The sequence below is a fragment of the Trichomonas vaginalis genome, chromosome II, assembly GCF_026262505.1.
Source record: "Trichomonas vaginalis G3 chromosome II, whole genome shotgun sequence".
In the NCBI taxonomy this organism is placed as follows: Eukaryota; Parabasalia; order Trichomonadida; family Trichomonadidae; genus Trichomonas; species Trichomonas vaginalis.
In genome coordinates, this window is record NC_067204.1 from 9,901,204 (window position 1) to 9,917,582 (window position 16,379).

Here is a 16,379-nt window from a genome sequence, read left to right on the forward strand (position 1 = left end):
ACAACCGTCGGATTTCCGGGTGAAATCGTGACACACTTTCGTCTTTCGTAGGCAGTGGTGGTTGTTACAAAAGGTAACTTCGAATGTAGCGTGAAATCTGCAAAAAAAATTCTGAAATTTGAATGGAGAACACAAAAATTGAATAGTTTACGTCAATAAAAAAGAGAAAAATGAAGCCAATGTGTCTCGAACCTAGGACTTAGATCAGGAATCCCACTGTTTATCCCATTACACTACATGCATCTCTCACCTCAGTGAATGAGATCAACTATATGATAACTTTTTCCCCATTATATTCTTGTGGAAAAGTGACAAATAGCAACTTTGACCCTCTCTCCTATTAAAAGTCACATTTTAATAAAATATAATAATTTATTTATAGCATTTTTTAGTATACTGTAATAAAAAATTAATTATAATAAATTAAATGTTTATTAAATCAAATGTTTTCTTTGCAATAATATTTTTAATGTTGAGTAAACAATGTTGGGATCAAGTGTATCATTTTTCAGACCTTTCTGAACAGCTTCAAGCATACTGATGCATTCGACTTTTTTAAATTGTGTCATTTCTTCGAAATCTCTTGTGACTTTTTTGATAACTTTAACACTTCTCTCTGAATCCAGACCTTTAATTTGCAACTTAATCAGGAATGAAGGAACAACACTGGAATATAACTCGATGACAAGTTCATCGAGTCGAAGATTTCGCCTTTCTGGGAAGTACTGGTGCTTCAAAACCTTGAAATGTGATTCCGAGATGTTGTTTGTTCCATCTCCTTCATTTATATAGCGAAGCATCCACCTGTCAAGATGATGGCGCCACTGTCGGTCAAAGTATTCACGGGCAGCAGGTTCCTCATTTAAAATTTCTTCTAAATTGTTGTAAACTTCATCAGGATCAATTTCTTCCTCTTCAGAACCAAAGACCAATAACTTCATTAAGTTATAGAAAGTTTCGAAGTTGGAACGATCTTGAAACTTTTCAGCCTTTCTCATGACAGCGCGCAACACATGAACGCCACACCAAATGATCTGGCATAAGGGGATGGCTGTTTCAACAGCATTTGTGATTTGAGGTGCGCAGTCCATTGAAAAATAAGATGGTTCGCGATTGATGGAGCCAAAATATGCTGTGAGACAAACTTGTATATTTTCACTTGTGTCGGGCCAAACGAAAAAATACAAAAACGGAAAAACAATTGATTCCGCGAATTTGCCAGTGACGGCATAAAATGGTATGCGAGAGCGCAAGAGCTTATAAGTGGAATCAATTATGATCTTTGAAAATTAGGTGAAATAAAACTAAACATAAATGTAAAACTAGGGATATGAAATTTTGGTTGTACACCACTTGTATGTGCCGGATACCATTGTGTCAAATTTTTTCTGAAATTAACTTTAAAAGTACTAAGTAAGATCATGAGATATAGCAATATATGTTTAAACCAACTTATATTTTGGTTGTACACCACTTGTATGTGCCGGATACCATTGTGTCAAATTTTTTCTGAAATTAACTTTAAAAGTACTAATTAAGATCATTTATTTTTGCATAATATAATGCCAATATGGTTTCTTTTGATTTTATTTCATTTATAAGCAAATCAGATTTACCCAAAAACTCCACTCCATAAGCGTTCATTTGCTAAATTAAAAAGTGACAATGGGCTAGTCTGTCCCTTTCTCATATTGAGAGTAATTTGTGAGTGTGCTTCAGCTGCATATGTAAGATTGTTCGGATTTAATTAAAAATTGTAAATTTTTTGTCTTTATATCAAACTATTCGACAAAACTTTGTATGATTTGAGTGGATATTGAGAGTAATTTGTGAGTGTGCTTCAGCTGCATATGTAAGATTGTTCGGATTTAATTAAAAATTGTAAATTTTTTGTCTTTATATCAAACTATTCGATAAAACTTTGTATGATTTGAGTGGATATTGAGAGTAATTTGTGAGCGTGCTTCGGCTGCATCCGCTAATTCCTTCTTCATTCTTAACATTCTTTGTTTTATTTAGAACTATATTATCTTATTTCTAAAAATAATACTGAATTTTTTAAAAAATCCAAATGTAATAAATGTAAGTGTTTATTCCTTAACTTCCTTTTTGTGATTTTTTGAATTTTCTTGTTTTTGAAATTATTTGTTAATCTCTAAGATTTTTTTCGAAGCCTGGTTCAGCGCAGAGATCTTTTGTCCATTTGGGGCCTCTTTCCCAGGCCTCAAATGGAGTCAATTTCTCCCCAAAGAGTTTGAATAATGCGGAGTGTTTCCATACCCTATTATACTGGGAAACAACATTGGGGATGAACTCAAAGACGTTCACTCCAGGGTTTGTCTTGAAAAGAGTCTCCCAACTCCTTTCAATTTTTCCATTTTCCTCTGGAGAGTACGGATGAGTTTTGAAATGTTTTATATTGAATTCTTGGCAAACCGCTTCAAAATCTTTTCCAATGAATTCTGTTCCATTATCTGTGAGAATTCCATGTGGAACTAATTTGACTAAATCAATTGCGTGACGAAATACTCTGGCAGTATTTTTCATTTCTTTTGTATCGAAAACATCCCAGCAAATAATGTATCTGCTTCTGTCATCAAGAAATGAAATTAAATATTGAAGGTTACCGTTATCATCCTTCAGAAATTTCAAATCAGTATGCCACAATTGATTAACATATTGAGCAACGTATTCATGTGGATGTTCGTCGATTTTCTGATGCCTGTGAAATGTAAACAAATGTTGTTGATTGAAAATTTTGAAAGCATCGTTGAATGTAAATCTTTCGACTTTTTCGAAATATGATTCTTTGATCCTTTTGTATCCAATGTCATATTGTGCTTTAATTTCCAAAATTTTGTATACATCTTCCTCAAAAATTTTTTTCTTTGGTCTTCCTCTTTCTTTTATTGGATAGCCGAGTAGTACGAAAATTTTTTTCAAACGTTCTTTTCCTATTGAAAGTGTTTTTGCCGTATCTTCGAGAGTTACATTTGGATTATTAATGTATTCTTGATATTTTTCTTCAATTACGTTGAGAACCTGATCGGCGGGAACGGTTGGGAGTTGAAAAGTTTTAAGATCTTCTGGGTTTTCGAGACGAACCAAGATGTCTTCCATTTTTTAATTTGTAAATTTTTCAATTTTTCAAAAGATAATTTAAAAATACTAGTTATTTGATAAAATTTGTTTATTTTAAATAAAACAATTTTTTTGAAAAAATTATATTAATGATTTGAAGGCAAAAGCCAAAAACTTAATAGATAAAACGCTCTTTCTATATAGATCAACTTCTATTATTAAATTTATAAAAATGGAGAGATTTTGCAAATTATTTTCTAATATATTATATTTATAATCATTTTATTTATCCCATTAATAATTGTGAACCCAGAACATCTTCCCTTCAAAGTGCCAAGCATCAACACACATTCTCACTCACAAATTTTTAAAACTCATTGCCAAAAATCTAAAAAACTCACAATTTTTTTAAATTGATAACCCTCAAACCGTTTCCAATCAATAATTTGAGAGTCTATATGATAATGTAAAAGTTAAAACATTCAAGTATTTAAATATTTCTTTAAAATATTAAGTTTTTTATTTTTCCAATAAAATTCTAATATCAAATATTTTTATTTAACGATTAATTTTATTTATATTGTTATAGTTTTTTTTTAAGAAAAAATATTGTTAGGGTTTTATGGATTTTCAATTAATATACAAGATAATTCATGAATATATATATTTCCAAGTTTTTAAGGATGCAACACTTTACATTTGTAAACTGTCAAAAATGAAGTCACGCTATTTTTCATGCATTACACCATATCTTATATAAGGACTTGACCAAATGCTATTTTTGACAGGAGCTGGTGGAACACCTAACCTTGGTGAGACTGCTCTTTGCCATTGTGCAGCTCGTAAGAAATATTCAATAGGTGCTCCATAATTGTTTGGTAAAGTTTGTTTCATAGATGGTGAAGGTTCACGAGAGCTTGATGAAGAACTCATTTATAAGCTTTAAAATAAACGTTCATCCTTTATTCCTCACTGTCGTCCGTAGCTAAGTTATAGTCATCTAATCTTATTATTGGGATTCCATTAGCACGCACCTGAATGGCAAAGCAACAATCCCTCATAAATCCAATAAGTGGCTTTGGTACATTTTCAGTTGCTAGTTCAATAGGTCCTTTAACAGACAATTTGTATGTTATTGGAGCAGTAGATGTTTGACCTTGCTGGAAGCAAAAGTCCACTTCTGTTGGAAAACCACATAAGAAATGTGTGTTGTCATAGCTATCCCATTTATGTTCCACACTACCATCATCCACCAATGACCTCATAACATCTTCATTAAATCCTATCATATCATTGTTTGTATTGCAAGCGTTCGCAACCATTTCATAAAATACAGGTCCATATGATTTTTCAGGTTCTGCAGGCATATTTCCATAAGCTCCCATGGAAAGCTGAAGATATTTAAACTTAGGGTTCTCAAAATTAACATAATAGTTGTCTTTCTTTCTAAATAGTGCCCAAATACTTTTAACATTAATAGGCGTATAAGCTGCTGTAAATGTTGCACTTGAACTATCTGTATTCTTTGAGAATGAACCGTCCATAGAGAATCCAATCCATAACTTTAACAGGAAAACATAAAGCCTCGTTTGTATAATGTTCTACAAGTTCTGTATAAATGTTAGGGTCTAAAGAAATGACTTTGGATGAATGAAACATTCATTAAAATCCATCTTTTGTTCGAAATAGTTGCTGGGTTACAGTTGTAATAGTAACTGTTCCACTAGCTTCTACTGCCTTCGTTATCATAGTGAATGGTTCATTCCATGGAACAAATTTATTTGTCGGTGGATTTGAATCTGAAGCAAATGCAACTTTAAGAGTTGGATTGAAAGCAATGATATCATTTACAGATATAGATGTGCATTGTAAGGCGTCGCTACTGAACTTTACTTTAAGCTGAATGTTTCCTGCAAAAGCTGGAATAAATCGAATAGCTTCTAATGGAAGGAATCTTCTAACAGGAATTCTTAAACGAAGCTTAAAATCAAATGATTTTCCTGCTGTAATTGGACCACTAACAATTTGTCCTGTTCTGCATGTTCCCGAATGACTCCATACATCTTCATGTCGAGTCTTTGAGAAAACATCTACTTTCTTTATTTGTTCGGTAGTTTGTGAGTTTGAAGTTATATATGCTTCTTCTCTTGCGTTGTCTTGAGAATATACGATACGACCATTTGCAAGGATTTGATATCCAGCAACTGCATAGAAAGCGTCATCGAAACCAATCCAAAATCCTGATGGGTTTGTTTTATTGGAACCTGAACCAATTTCTTTATCTACAATAAATTGACCTTCCATTTTATACGTAATGAATGTATTGTAAAGGTCCAACATATTTTCACCAGGAGGTGAGAGATTGAATGTTACCATGTGTTATCTTTAGCAGTTCCAGGTTGTGATGGAATCTTTGCGTCAGAATATTTTATTAGTGTCACCAATTTGAACTGCATTGTCTATGATATCGAAATATGAGCGAATCTGATGAATATGCTCTGCTGGAGTAAATTCGTTTAACTGTTCGTTCTGCATGTATTTACTTCAGATAAAAATATCTATTTACTTCAATTATTCTCACTCTTCTTCTTGGCATTCGTGGTGGAAGTTGTTTTCTTGACATTTTCAATGAACTGTACATTCTCTTTTGTCTCAACTTCTTTCACTGGCGGGTCAGGATTCTTTGACTCGGTTTGTTTTTCAATGAAATTCACGAACTTTGCAATAAGCTCTTGGTTCGTTATTGAAAGTACATCTGGCTTCTTTTCTTCTTGTTCTTTTTGGTGGCTCAGTTTGAACAGAAGGTTTTATATGGGCTTCGTGGACTTCACCCTTGCCATGCACCTTAATGTTGTCGCTTTCTGCATTCGCTAATGGAACCTTTCTTTTTCTTACGTATATTTTACCATCTTTACTCTGACTTACGTAATAGAAAGGATGTTGTATTCCTCTTGCGTCATTTAATATAATAGACTCCCGCTCTGATTTTGACAAGCTCATTTTACATCGGTTAAAGTTTTAATTTTGTTTTTTATCTGCAGTCAAATGACTCAGACAAGCCCTACGGACAAGACCCAAGGCGTCATAGATGTTGAAGCATTGAAGAAAGAAATTCGCGAGCAAATTTTATCCGAACTGAAGGAACAAAAACAAGAACAAAAGCCAGAGAGACCAAAGAGAAAACTTAGTGAAAAACAACTTGCTGCATTAGCTGCTGGAAGACAAAAGAACCCACGTTTGCTGGCGAAGAAAGCTAGAGAAGAAGCTGAAGCAAAAGCTAAAGAAGCTGAAGCAAAGAAAGAGTAAATGGTTATTTTTATCCGAATTAAATGTATAGACAAATACCTTTATCTGTTGCGTTCAGTAGTGAAAACCCTGACGTCAAAATAAAGGGGAACAGAGTAACGTTTAAGTTTCCAACAGACTGGATTGTGAACATAAATGAAGAGAAGTACATTGGCATAACATCTATGTATATAACACGTGCTTTCAGAAAGGTTGACTTTATACTTCAAGTCGAGATAGAAAATGACGAACAGTCTTTAAGCGCCCAAAACATTCACATATACAAATACTTTAAAGACGATACAACATTGCAACAATGTATGATTTCATTTAATGAGATGTTCGAGAAAAAGTTCAACATTGAAGTACAAACTTTACAGCCTTTACGTGAGTTTCTTGCACAACTGAAAGAAGAAGGTAGTCGGCCACAACTTATAGACTTTCATTATGAATTTAATGAAAATGAAGATGGAACACATGACTGTCAATTCATTGTATTCTCACCATTCAATGAAGTCGCTAAAGAGAATAAAAATCCATTACGTATAAGATTTCAAATCTCTGAACCAAGTGATGATTTCAAGAATGTTTTCAATTATGATGCAATGCTTCCGAGGAAAAATGATTTTTCCGAAATTAGATTTCCAGGCATTTGGGATAGAAAGCAAGCTATATTATATTCAAACTTAAGTAAGGGAGTTGAAAATGAGTTCATTGGTCATACAAGAACTTCACCACTTCCTAACCCTAAATACTATAAATTAACTGGCTTCAATCGTGAGTTTTGGATAGACATGTTCTCCACTCATGACCATAACTGCCCAGTGTTCTTACCTCCAGACCATAAGGACTGTCTCTACATTGAAGCACAACTCTTAAATTCTACAATAGCTGTATTGTAAATGACCACATGGGCTTCACCCTTGCCGCTAGCGGCTTATTTTTATCATGAATGGTCTCACTGCTGACAAAAATAAATGACCTCAGAACTTCAACTTACGAATAAAGCTTGTTTTAGTCGTTATTGAGAAGTTAAACTTTTCAGCAAAGCAAGGACTAGAAGACTTACATAAGTCGAATGCAATCTCTTGACCGTCATAAAGTGCTTTATATAACTTCATAACACTGAACTCAGAGTCTTTGTCAAATTTTCCTTGCGGAACCATTAAACCTTTATCTTCATCATAGAAACACTGAACAGAGTCAGGAAACATTTCATTAGCGGTTAAAGCAATAACATCTTGCTTCACGTCTTTCATTCTGCAGTGAAATGCAACTTCATTTAAATCATTCGTGAGTAAGTCTATGTAAGTCTTCTTTCCACAAAATATTAACTTGTATGCTAAACTTTGTTTATCTTTTGTGATTTCTGCAAAGTCGCTATGAAATTGACCAAGGTTTTTACCAATGAGAACTCTTCCATAACGTTTCTCAAACTCTTCAGCTAAACGAGGGATATCTTCATTGTAGAGATGCATACTGTCGGTATCGCTATAAAAGATGTCCATTCCTAAGTCCTCAGCAGTACAGAATACTTCACACATTATTCTCTTCGACATAGACAGAATGTTAACACCAAGTGGACAGAAGTTAAAGTGTCTGCAAATGCTTTTCGTTAGCTTGAAAATAGTTTTATCTGAACCATCCAAACCTTCGAACTTCACTATATGGTTGTAGTTTCTGATGGCATATCTTATAGCATCTTTGTCATATTATAAGACGAAATGGTGGAAGTTAACTCAAAATAAGAGTAATTAGGTTATTTTGCCGACCAAATATATTTACAAGGCAAAATATCATATTACATGTCAACCTATTATCAGTATGTTTTGATAAAAAAATTTTATCAAATATCATATTAAAATTAACATCTATATCTATATCAATATCTACACTATAAATTTTTTTATTCAATATCATAGATTTCAAAAATTTATTTCAATTTTAAATTAATTTATGGTTTTCATCAAAATTGTTTTTTATTAAAAAGCATGTTTCACAATTTTTACGGTTTCTTTCAAAAGTTATAAAAAGAGAGTCAATAAGAAATTTCAACGCTTCAAGAAGGAATCAAAGAAATTGACGAAGTTCCAGAATTTTATTCAACAATTCTTAATCAATTAACAAAAACTATACCGAAACTTATCTTACCATCCAAATCAGTTAGTATGGCTAAGTCGTGTACTGAGGCACTGCGCGCCTCCGTACACCACTTAACCTTAAATATTTACAAAACCGTTAACGTATATTTTACAACACAAACGACAACACTAACTTAACATTAAATATTTACAAAGCCGCCAACCACTTCACTTCACTAACGTTTTCACAAACAACTTCACTAATGTAAAAATAAACGTTCTCACTTACAAAAGTATTGCAACTCCTCCCATTGCTGTGCTTTATATAACAGCTCATAATCTTCTGACTCACTTTCTTCTTCATATAGGTCAAAATCACTGTCAAAATAAATGTTAGTAAGTTTTGACAAAGCTAATGAAACACGTTTACCGTTTGTATCATATGCTTGTATAAACTTTCCATTCTTCATTCCTTCATAAACGCTCAAACTAACTTTACCCTTTCTCCCTCGTATCTGATAGAATGTATTTTCACGAGGAACGAAGAACAAGTTCTTGAACTCATGACCGTTGTAGTTTGTTATCTCAATAGTTTTCGTCATTTATATAAAAATAAACTTAAAAATAAACTTAAAAATTAATGATATCACCACCCTCACACGTATGAAAACATAGCACAAAAATAATGTTTATGTTAGAATGTTAGATCTAACACGTTTTCTAACCTCTTTTCTAACCCTGTTGAATTCATTGCTTTATAACTCTCTTCCTTGGTTTCTTTTTAGTTGCTTTCTTCACGTCTGTCTCCAACTTGACTGTCTTTCTTCTTCGTCCGTAATGATACCAGTTACTTCCACCAGTCAATGGGTCAAATGGTCTTTCGTAAGGGTTTCCATACATTCCATAGGGACCATACGGAAGAACTACTGGTGGAGAAGAAACATTTTCTTTAGTTCTATCGAATCTATTTAAATGCATTGTTTCACCTTTCATCTGGTCATTAAAGTCTTTTGCGTGTTTTGCAAACTCATCGTCCTTTCCTAAAGCATTTTCTGACTCAGTCGCAACCAAATTGGATGCTTTATTTATGAGCCCTATTTTATTTAATCTTAACTTCTTTGCAACCCAGCCTCCAATCTTCCCTTTATTTGCATCTAATGTCTTGAAAACCTTCCTCCACTCATTTTATTTACTGCGTCATAAGCTCCAAGTGCTTTTGCTCCAAATGCTAATGCTTTTGTTCCCATTGCGCCTAAAGCTGCCCAAGCTACCATTTACACCATATTAAAATCATCTCTCTTCAATATTATCTCATAAAAGTTCTCGTTACTGGAGAAAGTCAATGAAACATAAACATTCTCACGGGCTTCACCCTCACCGCTTTGCGGTCTATCTAACTTCTTTCTTATCTCATCTATACGCTTCAAAATGTCTGAACAATTGCTAACATCTTCTACAACAGTTATTTCATCATGAATGACCTTCAAGAACAAGCTCATTTAATATGCAATTAAAATCATCTCAATAATGAGTCCATCCTTTCCATCTTTAGGTAGCACAACATCTTTCATTGAAGAAGGTTCGACAAGTCTTATGTTAAACTTACTGACAAAGTTTGTTATACTATAATGCTTCGGTGGCGAATACATGTAGTTTGAAAGACATAATATAGATTCTTCAGCAAATTCACTTATACTGGATTTTATAACAATGTTCTCACGAGACCAAATACCACCAATTGACAATCTTGTAAGCAATCCTGCTGAACCTTCTACTGTAAACGTCGATGGTAACATTCCACGAAGGTCATCTATTGACATCTTTGAGTCACTGAATTTAAATATTTTCTTAAAGCAATCGTCATTATCTAACCATGCAATAGCTTTGAAGTTTTCATTCGAATATACATCTGCTTCATTAAATGTAAATCCTGACTTCTTTGCAGAGACGACTTTAAAATCTATTGAGTTTGTTTCAAAATTATATGCTATGCTAACTTCTGAAGGTAATGGATGTCCTTCCGCAGTCAGTTGTTCTCTCACTACTGTTTGAAGTTTTGTGTTAAAAACTTTCATGTCATCTCCTGTATCTAAGTTCACATACACAGCAACAGGGAAACTATCTTGCTTCTTTGTTTCATCATTATATCTCAAAACATTAAAGTTCTTCAATAATATTGTTCTTCCTGCTGGAATACTTCGAACCTGTCTGATTTCAATAGCTTTCTCACCTCCTACATACTCTACCCAGTGTCTTGGATATTCATAAGTATACTGACTTTCTTGAATTTTGGTTGGTTTCATCATAACATGTTCATAGTATATCTTTATACTCTTGTCAGTTAGACTCGGTGCTATGTTCTGAATATTTCTGACTTGCATTTTTAATGGAGATAAAATGAAGCATTTAATACATGACGTAGATGAAGACATGAATGAAACTACAGACAAACTTAACTCTTCTCTCATTCTTCCTTTCAGTAAGGACTATGAGTTCTGTTCAAATGGTGTGTATTTCTATTGTGGAAAGATGGGTTCAGGTAAGACATTTAACCTCATTCGTCATATACTCATAACAGAACGTTTAGGAAACGACTCTTACTATGACCAAATCATTATATCAGCAACTTCAGACTCTATGGACTCAACAGCGAAAACATTTATGTCAAAAGTTCAAGCCTCTGTCGTTAAAGTTCCAGACAGTGAACTCATTGAATTTCTTCAACGTTACATTCGACGTAAGAGAAAATATTATGCCATCGTAGAGTTCATACAGTCAGGAATGCAAAAGACTTCTGAGGAGATGGAAAGAATTATTGACAAACACCACTTACGTCAATACTCAGGAGTTTACGATATGAAACGACTGACAAACTACATTCTGTCAAAACTTTCAAAATACCCCTTCAAAAAATATCCTTCAAACACTCTGCTCGTTTGCGACGACTTCGCTGGTAAAGGTTTAGTGTCAAAGCCTGACTCACCATTAGCTAACATCATAACTAAAGTCAGACATTACCACTTAACTGTAGCAATACTTATGCAAACATGGCGTTTTCTTGCTTTAAACATAAAACGTCTCATAACTGACTTCGTTATCTTTCAAGGTTTCTCACGCTATGATATTGAACTCATTTGGAAACAGTCAGGTATAACATTACCTTTTGAAGAAATTTGGGAAGCATATAAGTCTCTCATCTCTCCTCGTTCATACCTTGAGATTCATATCATGACTAATACCATTAAAGTCAAAAATATTCCATGGGAACGACCAACATTGTTTTAAAGTTTAACCTTCAATTGACTAATGGTAAACAAATTCCATGCATCTCTGTCGCCATTTCTGTTAATATTTTTGCTGTCATTCATATCATCCACTTCCCCATCCGTTAGCTTTTGAGTAGAGATGTGAAAACTTAAATTTTATAATCCCTGGGATGCACTTTCTTCGATTTTTTTAAAATTTTTGGGATAAATTTTGACATCTTTTTTTTTGCTTGCGACCCCCCCGTTTAGGGCATCAAAAAACATGTGTTTCGTTTCAAGATCGGGATATGTTGTGAACCCGACTTCTTTCATTAATGAAGTGATTCTTAAGTTGAATAAAAAACAAATTGATTGAAATTCATACAAAATTTCTTTTATATCATTATTATTTAAGATGCTTTTTTATGTTGAATTGTTAATTTTTATTTCCACCTGGGATATTTGAATTGGGCTAGGCCCAATCCCACCTCTCAATTTTCTCTCAATTGGGCAATGGGGATCCCATATAAAATGTATTGTAACAAAATTTACATGCCATAATATAGTACAATTAAACAACATTCTAAAAATATTAAATTCACATCATTTACTTGAAGATTTTATATTTTCAACAAAAATTAATACAATAATTACATTAAATTGAGGAGATTTATAATATTTATTATAAATTAAAATATTATTACTCATTAATTTGTTGAAATATTGCATTTTAGTGGTAAAAATTAAAATTTAAGTTTACATGGAGAAAAAAAATTTTTAAATTCCAAAAAAAAATTCAATTGGGATAACGATAGGGACAAAAATTTAGAATCCCCATATGCTTGGGATAAAATCACATGACTACTTTTGAGGATATGCGTTAGAATAGCTGTTCTTAAATGAAGGCTTTTCACCTTTGAGAGCATAAACTCTATAACTTTCTGCATACTTTATGTTTGAACCTCCTGAGCCATCATTGACATAAATTTTTATAGGCTTCCACCCTTTGTTCATGTTCCTGCTTCTTCCCTTAGCTCTTTTGTTCAGTAGTTCTACATCTTTATACACAGCTCCTGTCTCAGTGAATTCAACAATATTTTCATTCGTTAGCTTTACATTCAAACCCTTGTCGAGTATATTGTTCATTTCATACATATAAAAGGTTTTTATTCTATATGAAATGAGAAGCAAATCCATCTTAGCTGGTGCCGTTAATGTTCCAATTGAACCAACATCAAATGTTGACTCACGAACGACAAACAATATTGTCATAAAGAACTATAGTTCAGAGTGTTTGAAAGAAAAAGAACCAGAACTGAAATCCGTGAATTTAAACTCAGCTTCAAACGCTAACGCTACATCAGATGTTAAGTTAGAGTATCCACCACTGGACCAAATTCTTTCAAGAGAAGCCAACGACAACCCTTACAAATGTTCAAACAAATCCTTCAGATAACGTAGACCATTACCTTCTTCAGTTATACCAAACAATTTTACTCAAAGACGATAAGAAGCTTTTGACAAATCTTATAAGCAAGAACCAAATAATTCTAACAAAGGAGGACCTTGAAAATGTTATCTCACGAATAACAGGGAAACAATGTGTCATTGACTATCTCGACCCTGAAATCGAATGCTTGGTCAAACGCCACCATTCATGAAAATAGGTAACATCCGCATCATTGAAACACCAGGTACTCCAGGAGTTGAGTTTAAGTATAAATATTCGAACGAGTATACAAAACTTTCAACAGAATATAAACTTTGCTTGAAATATGTTTTAGTAAATTAAAGCAATTTGTAATATCTATCCAAAACTTCTTCAACAGTATCGAACTCATCTTCATAATGCAAACCTAATCTTATTGACTTGGTGCAGTTTTCACTAACACAATATTTTTCTGTTCTCTTGACTGACATAACTAACTCATTTGTTTCATCAAACAACAACAACCAAAGTTCATGACCTAATACATAACATTCATACTTTATATTTTTAGCTCTGAGTTCTCTTGTAAGCTGTTGCATTTAATATTTTCTAAAAAGTCAACTTCAACAGTCATTCGCACTGGTGCCTTCAGTTCTACAGGCTCTCCTTGAAAGTCAACAAGTCTGAATTGCATGTCTTTCAAATTATGAGGACTAATGCGAACCCATTTACCTAAATGAGTTGCTATGACAGGAACGTTTGGAATGAACATTGAATTGACTGCATAACAGAAGGATTTATATTCTACTGAACCTTTACTATTAACTCCTGAAATGCCTGTGACATTAGCTATTTTAGACTCAATGTATAAACAATTACCATAACATACGTATGGAACAGATTTCATCTCAATCGTTTTGTCAACACTTTTCAAAGGAAATGTCATATGATATGCTCCTAAAAGAAGTTGACTCTATGACTCATTCGTGTTATCTTGAACTCTTTCTTGCTACTGAACTTCAATGTTCCCTCAGAAGAGAGTTCGACATCTATGTTGTCAATAGTTTCTTCATTTATGAGAGTATCTATGACTACAGCAATTTTATCTATTCTATACTCTGCTCTGTTAGGAAATGTTATAAAACTTCTTTTGTCATCTATTTCAAACTCCATGAAATCTGTTCGTCATTATGACAAAAGTTGCGATAGTATTGAAGTCAACAACTCTGAAAGCAAGCGCTTCATTCTGAAGACCTAAGTTTGTTTGTAGCTTTACTGTCCCGTATTCGTTTGGGTCTGTACTTTGCAAATAGAACAACATTTTATTCTCATTAAAATATGACTATTGCTGCATATGCGTATGAAACAAATGAAGCAAGAAGAGCACATGAACTAGTAAACGAAAACTCAACTTTAACCATTGAAGGCAATGATTTAGTCATTGACGATGGAAAAACTAAAAAAGTCATTGATTTCGATACTTTTAACACTTATGACCCATTCATTACAACAAGCAAGGTTCCCATCATAAATGATGGAACGGTGCAATATATAAATTCTACAGTAGATGCCTCATTAGTGAAAGTATTAAATGTTCTCATTGAATTGTTAAAGAGCTTTCGATTTGACGACAACATTAAATGCCTAAAGAATTTAGTCATGAATGAGAAACAAATTCTCGGCGTTGCTGGTAGCAGTAATGATGTACACCTTATGACATTAGAATATTATAACGAACATAAAGATGAACTGAAAGGAGAGAAGGGTGACACCGGACCACAAGGAATACAAGGAATACAAGGAATACAAGGAATACAAGGACCTCAAGGCGAAAACGGTTTGGATGGAAAGGATGGAAAGGATGGAAAAACTGCTAAATCATGGATATGGGACCTTATAAATACTGGTTTAACAGCTGCTTCATATGGAGTTCTTCAATACCAAATCGGAAAGATATGGGCAGTACTTGGTGAAGAAGCTTTAGATGACGTTAAAAATGCTTTGAACTTCATTTCAAATGGTTCGGATACTATTAAAACTTTATCTGGTTGGATGCAAGAAACAAGGAGTCAAATAGATACTGTAAGACGTATAGCAAACAATGCACGTACGGGATTGGATACTTTACGAGAAGCACAAAATACACTAAAGGAAGCAAATGATATTCTTGGCTCAGTATCAGACATGCATGAAGATTGGCTTAAAGGTATTGACAAATCTTTAAAAAATCACAGTCAGTCTATTGCTGACTACAAGAAAAGTATAGATTTTTTACATAGTGCTATGGACGTACATGATGGAAGCATAAGGAACTTACTTAATGCTAACAATAACTTACCAGGAACTATTAAAGCATTTATAAAGTCCTTTGTAAAACCCGGTGCTCTAACATTTAGGTCTTTGAGAGCAAGAGCATTGAAGTCAAGAGATGCAGAAACTCCAGAAGAACCCCCAAAACCAACAGCTAATGAAATATTGTTCGAATATTTTCCAAGGTACTCTGTTCTCATTGCATACATTCAAGAAATACTTAAGAAAGCAGACTTGACTTTAGGAGATGATGAAAGTTCTGTATATCTTTCGTTCCAGTTTCAAATAGCAGAACTTTTGAGACAGATATGCTTAATGTATGACAACATCTCTGATTTCACAAGATATGATGACGACCATGATCCCGAACACGGTGAAGAAGAAGTTTTACAAACATCCATTAAGACAGGAAAGGTTTTAACTCAAAGTCTCATTATTGACACCAAAGATGGCGAAGTGGACGTTCTTCAAGAGCTGAAGAAAAATACTTCTTCGGGAGGTGGTGGTAGGCATGAACTTGAAATAAATGAGATAGAAGAGAAATTAGCCGAAAAAGCAGATAAAGAACATAAACACAATATCTCCGATATAAATGAACTTCAAGCTACATTAAATAGTAAAGCAGATAAAAACCATGTTCATTATATAACTTCAGATGAACAGATTATAACGGACTACCATGGATATTTAACACGAACTGAAGAAAAAGTGAAGACAAGATGTTAATGAAAGAAGATATAAATACATTCGTGCTAAAGGTTATGACATAAGCTGTACTGTACATTATGACACAGGTAAAGCGCCAGAAGCATTTAGTTATACGATGAAATTTATGCCTCTACTTTCAATGTTAACGGTGTATTAGTTGAACCAAGATTTACTTTGAGAGTTAAGTCAAAAATAACGTTTGAAGATGCTATTAAAAGTAAAGCTGACAAAGTTGAACTC

The 16,379-nt window shown here is 33.4% G+C and overlaps 10 protein-coding genes and 2 pseudogenes across 12 annotated transcripts, besides 7 other annotated features; 5 read left to right on the forward strand and 7 right to left on the reverse strand.

Moving 5' to 3' along the window:
* Nucleotide 1: part of a mobile genetic element that runs on past the window's edge.
* Nucleotides 1–16,379: part of a mobile genetic element that runs on past both edges of the window.
* Nucleotides 338–1,688: a mobile genetic element.
* Nucleotides 435–1,091, reverse strand: TVAGG3_0516950 (MULE transposase domain-containing protein; the record flags this gene model as incomplete). Its single annotated transcript, XM_001310214.1, has 1 exon — nt 435–1,091. One exon carries the CDS (start codon nt 1,089–1,091, stop codon nt 435–437), a length of 657 nt encoding a protein of 218 aa, XP_001310215.1.
* Nucleotides 2,029–2,081: a mobile genetic element.
* Nucleotides 2,152–3,119: a mobile genetic element.
* Nucleotides 3,177–3,228: a mobile genetic element.
* On the reverse strand, nt 3,808–4,014 carry TVAGG3_0516990 (uncharacterized protein; the record flags this gene model as incomplete). The annotated part of the gene is made up of 1 exon (XM_001310213.1): nt 3,808–4,014. The coding sequence occupies one exon, from the start codon at nt 4,012–4,014 to the stop codon at nt 3,808–3,810; it is 207 nt and encodes a 68-aa protein (XP_001310214.1).
* On the reverse strand, nt 4,044–4,403 carry TVAGG3_0517000 (uncharacterized protein; the record flags this gene model as incomplete). The annotated part of the gene is made up of 1 exon (XM_051237107.1): nt 4,044–4,403. One exon carries the CDS (start codon nt 4,401–4,403, stop codon nt 4,044–4,046), a length of 360 nt encoding a protein of 119 aa, XP_051094931.1.
* On the forward strand, nt 6,127–6,387 carry TVAGG3_0517010 (uncharacterized protein; the record flags this gene model as incomplete). The annotated part of the gene is made up of 1 exon (XM_001297087.1): nt 6,127–6,387. One exon carries the CDS (start codon nt 6,127–6,129, stop codon nt 6,385–6,387), a length of 261 nt encoding a protein of 86 aa, XP_001297088.1.
* On the forward strand, nt 6,411–7,268 carry TVAGG3_0517020 (uncharacterized protein; the record flags this gene model as incomplete). Its single annotated transcript, XM_001297086.1, has 1 exon — nt 6,411–7,268. The coding sequence occupies one exon, from the start codon at nt 6,411–6,413 to the stop codon at nt 7,266–7,268; it is 858 nt and encodes a 285-aa protein (XP_001297087.1).
* On the reverse strand, nt 7,350–7,925 carry TVAGG3_0517030 (organellar and viral DNA polymerase type B; the record flags this gene model as incomplete). Its single annotated transcript, XM_001297085.1, has 1 exon — nt 7,350–7,925. One exon carries the CDS (start codon nt 7,923–7,925, stop codon nt 7,350–7,352), a length of 576 nt encoding a protein of 191 aa, XP_001297086.1.
* Nucleotides 8,593–16,379: part of a mobile genetic element that runs on past the window's edge.
* TVAGG3_0517050 (uncharacterized protein) lies at nt 8,729–9,049 on the reverse strand (the record flags this gene model as incomplete). The annotated part of the gene is made up of 1 exon (XM_001297084.1): nt 8,729–9,049. One exon carries the CDS (start codon nt 9,047–9,049, stop codon nt 8,729–8,731), a length of 321 nt encoding a protein of 106 aa, XP_001297085.1.
* On the reverse strand, nt 9,195–10,753 carry TVAGG3_0517060 (annotated as a pseudogene). Its single transcript has one exon. A coding segment is annotated over exon 1 (1,559 nt).
* Nucleotides 10,845–11,732, forward strand: TVAGG3_0517070 (protein of unknown function, DUF4106 family; the record flags this gene model as incomplete). Its single annotated transcript, XM_051237108.1, has 1 exon — nt 10,845–11,732. One exon carries the CDS (start codon nt 10,845–10,847, stop codon nt 11,730–11,732), a length of 888 nt encoding a protein of 295 aa, XP_051094932.1.
* On the forward strand, nt 12,873–13,148 carry TVAGG3_0517080 (uncharacterized protein; the record flags this gene model as incomplete). The annotated part of the gene is made up of 1 exon (XM_051237109.1): nt 12,873–13,148. The coding sequence occupies one exon, from the start codon at nt 12,873–12,875 to the stop codon at nt 13,146–13,148; it is 276 nt and encodes a 91-aa protein (XP_051094933.1).
* TVAGG3_0517090 lies at nt 13,681–14,442 on the reverse strand (annotated as a pseudogene). The gene has a single exon. A coding segment is annotated over exon 1 (762 nt).
* TVAGG3_0517100 (organellar and viral DNA polymerase type B) lies at nt 14,781–15,936 on the forward strand (the record flags this gene model as incomplete). The annotated part of the gene is made up of 1 exon (XM_051237110.1): nt 14,781–15,936. A coding segment is annotated over one exon (1,156 nt), but the record flags the coding sequence as incomplete, so codon positions are not given.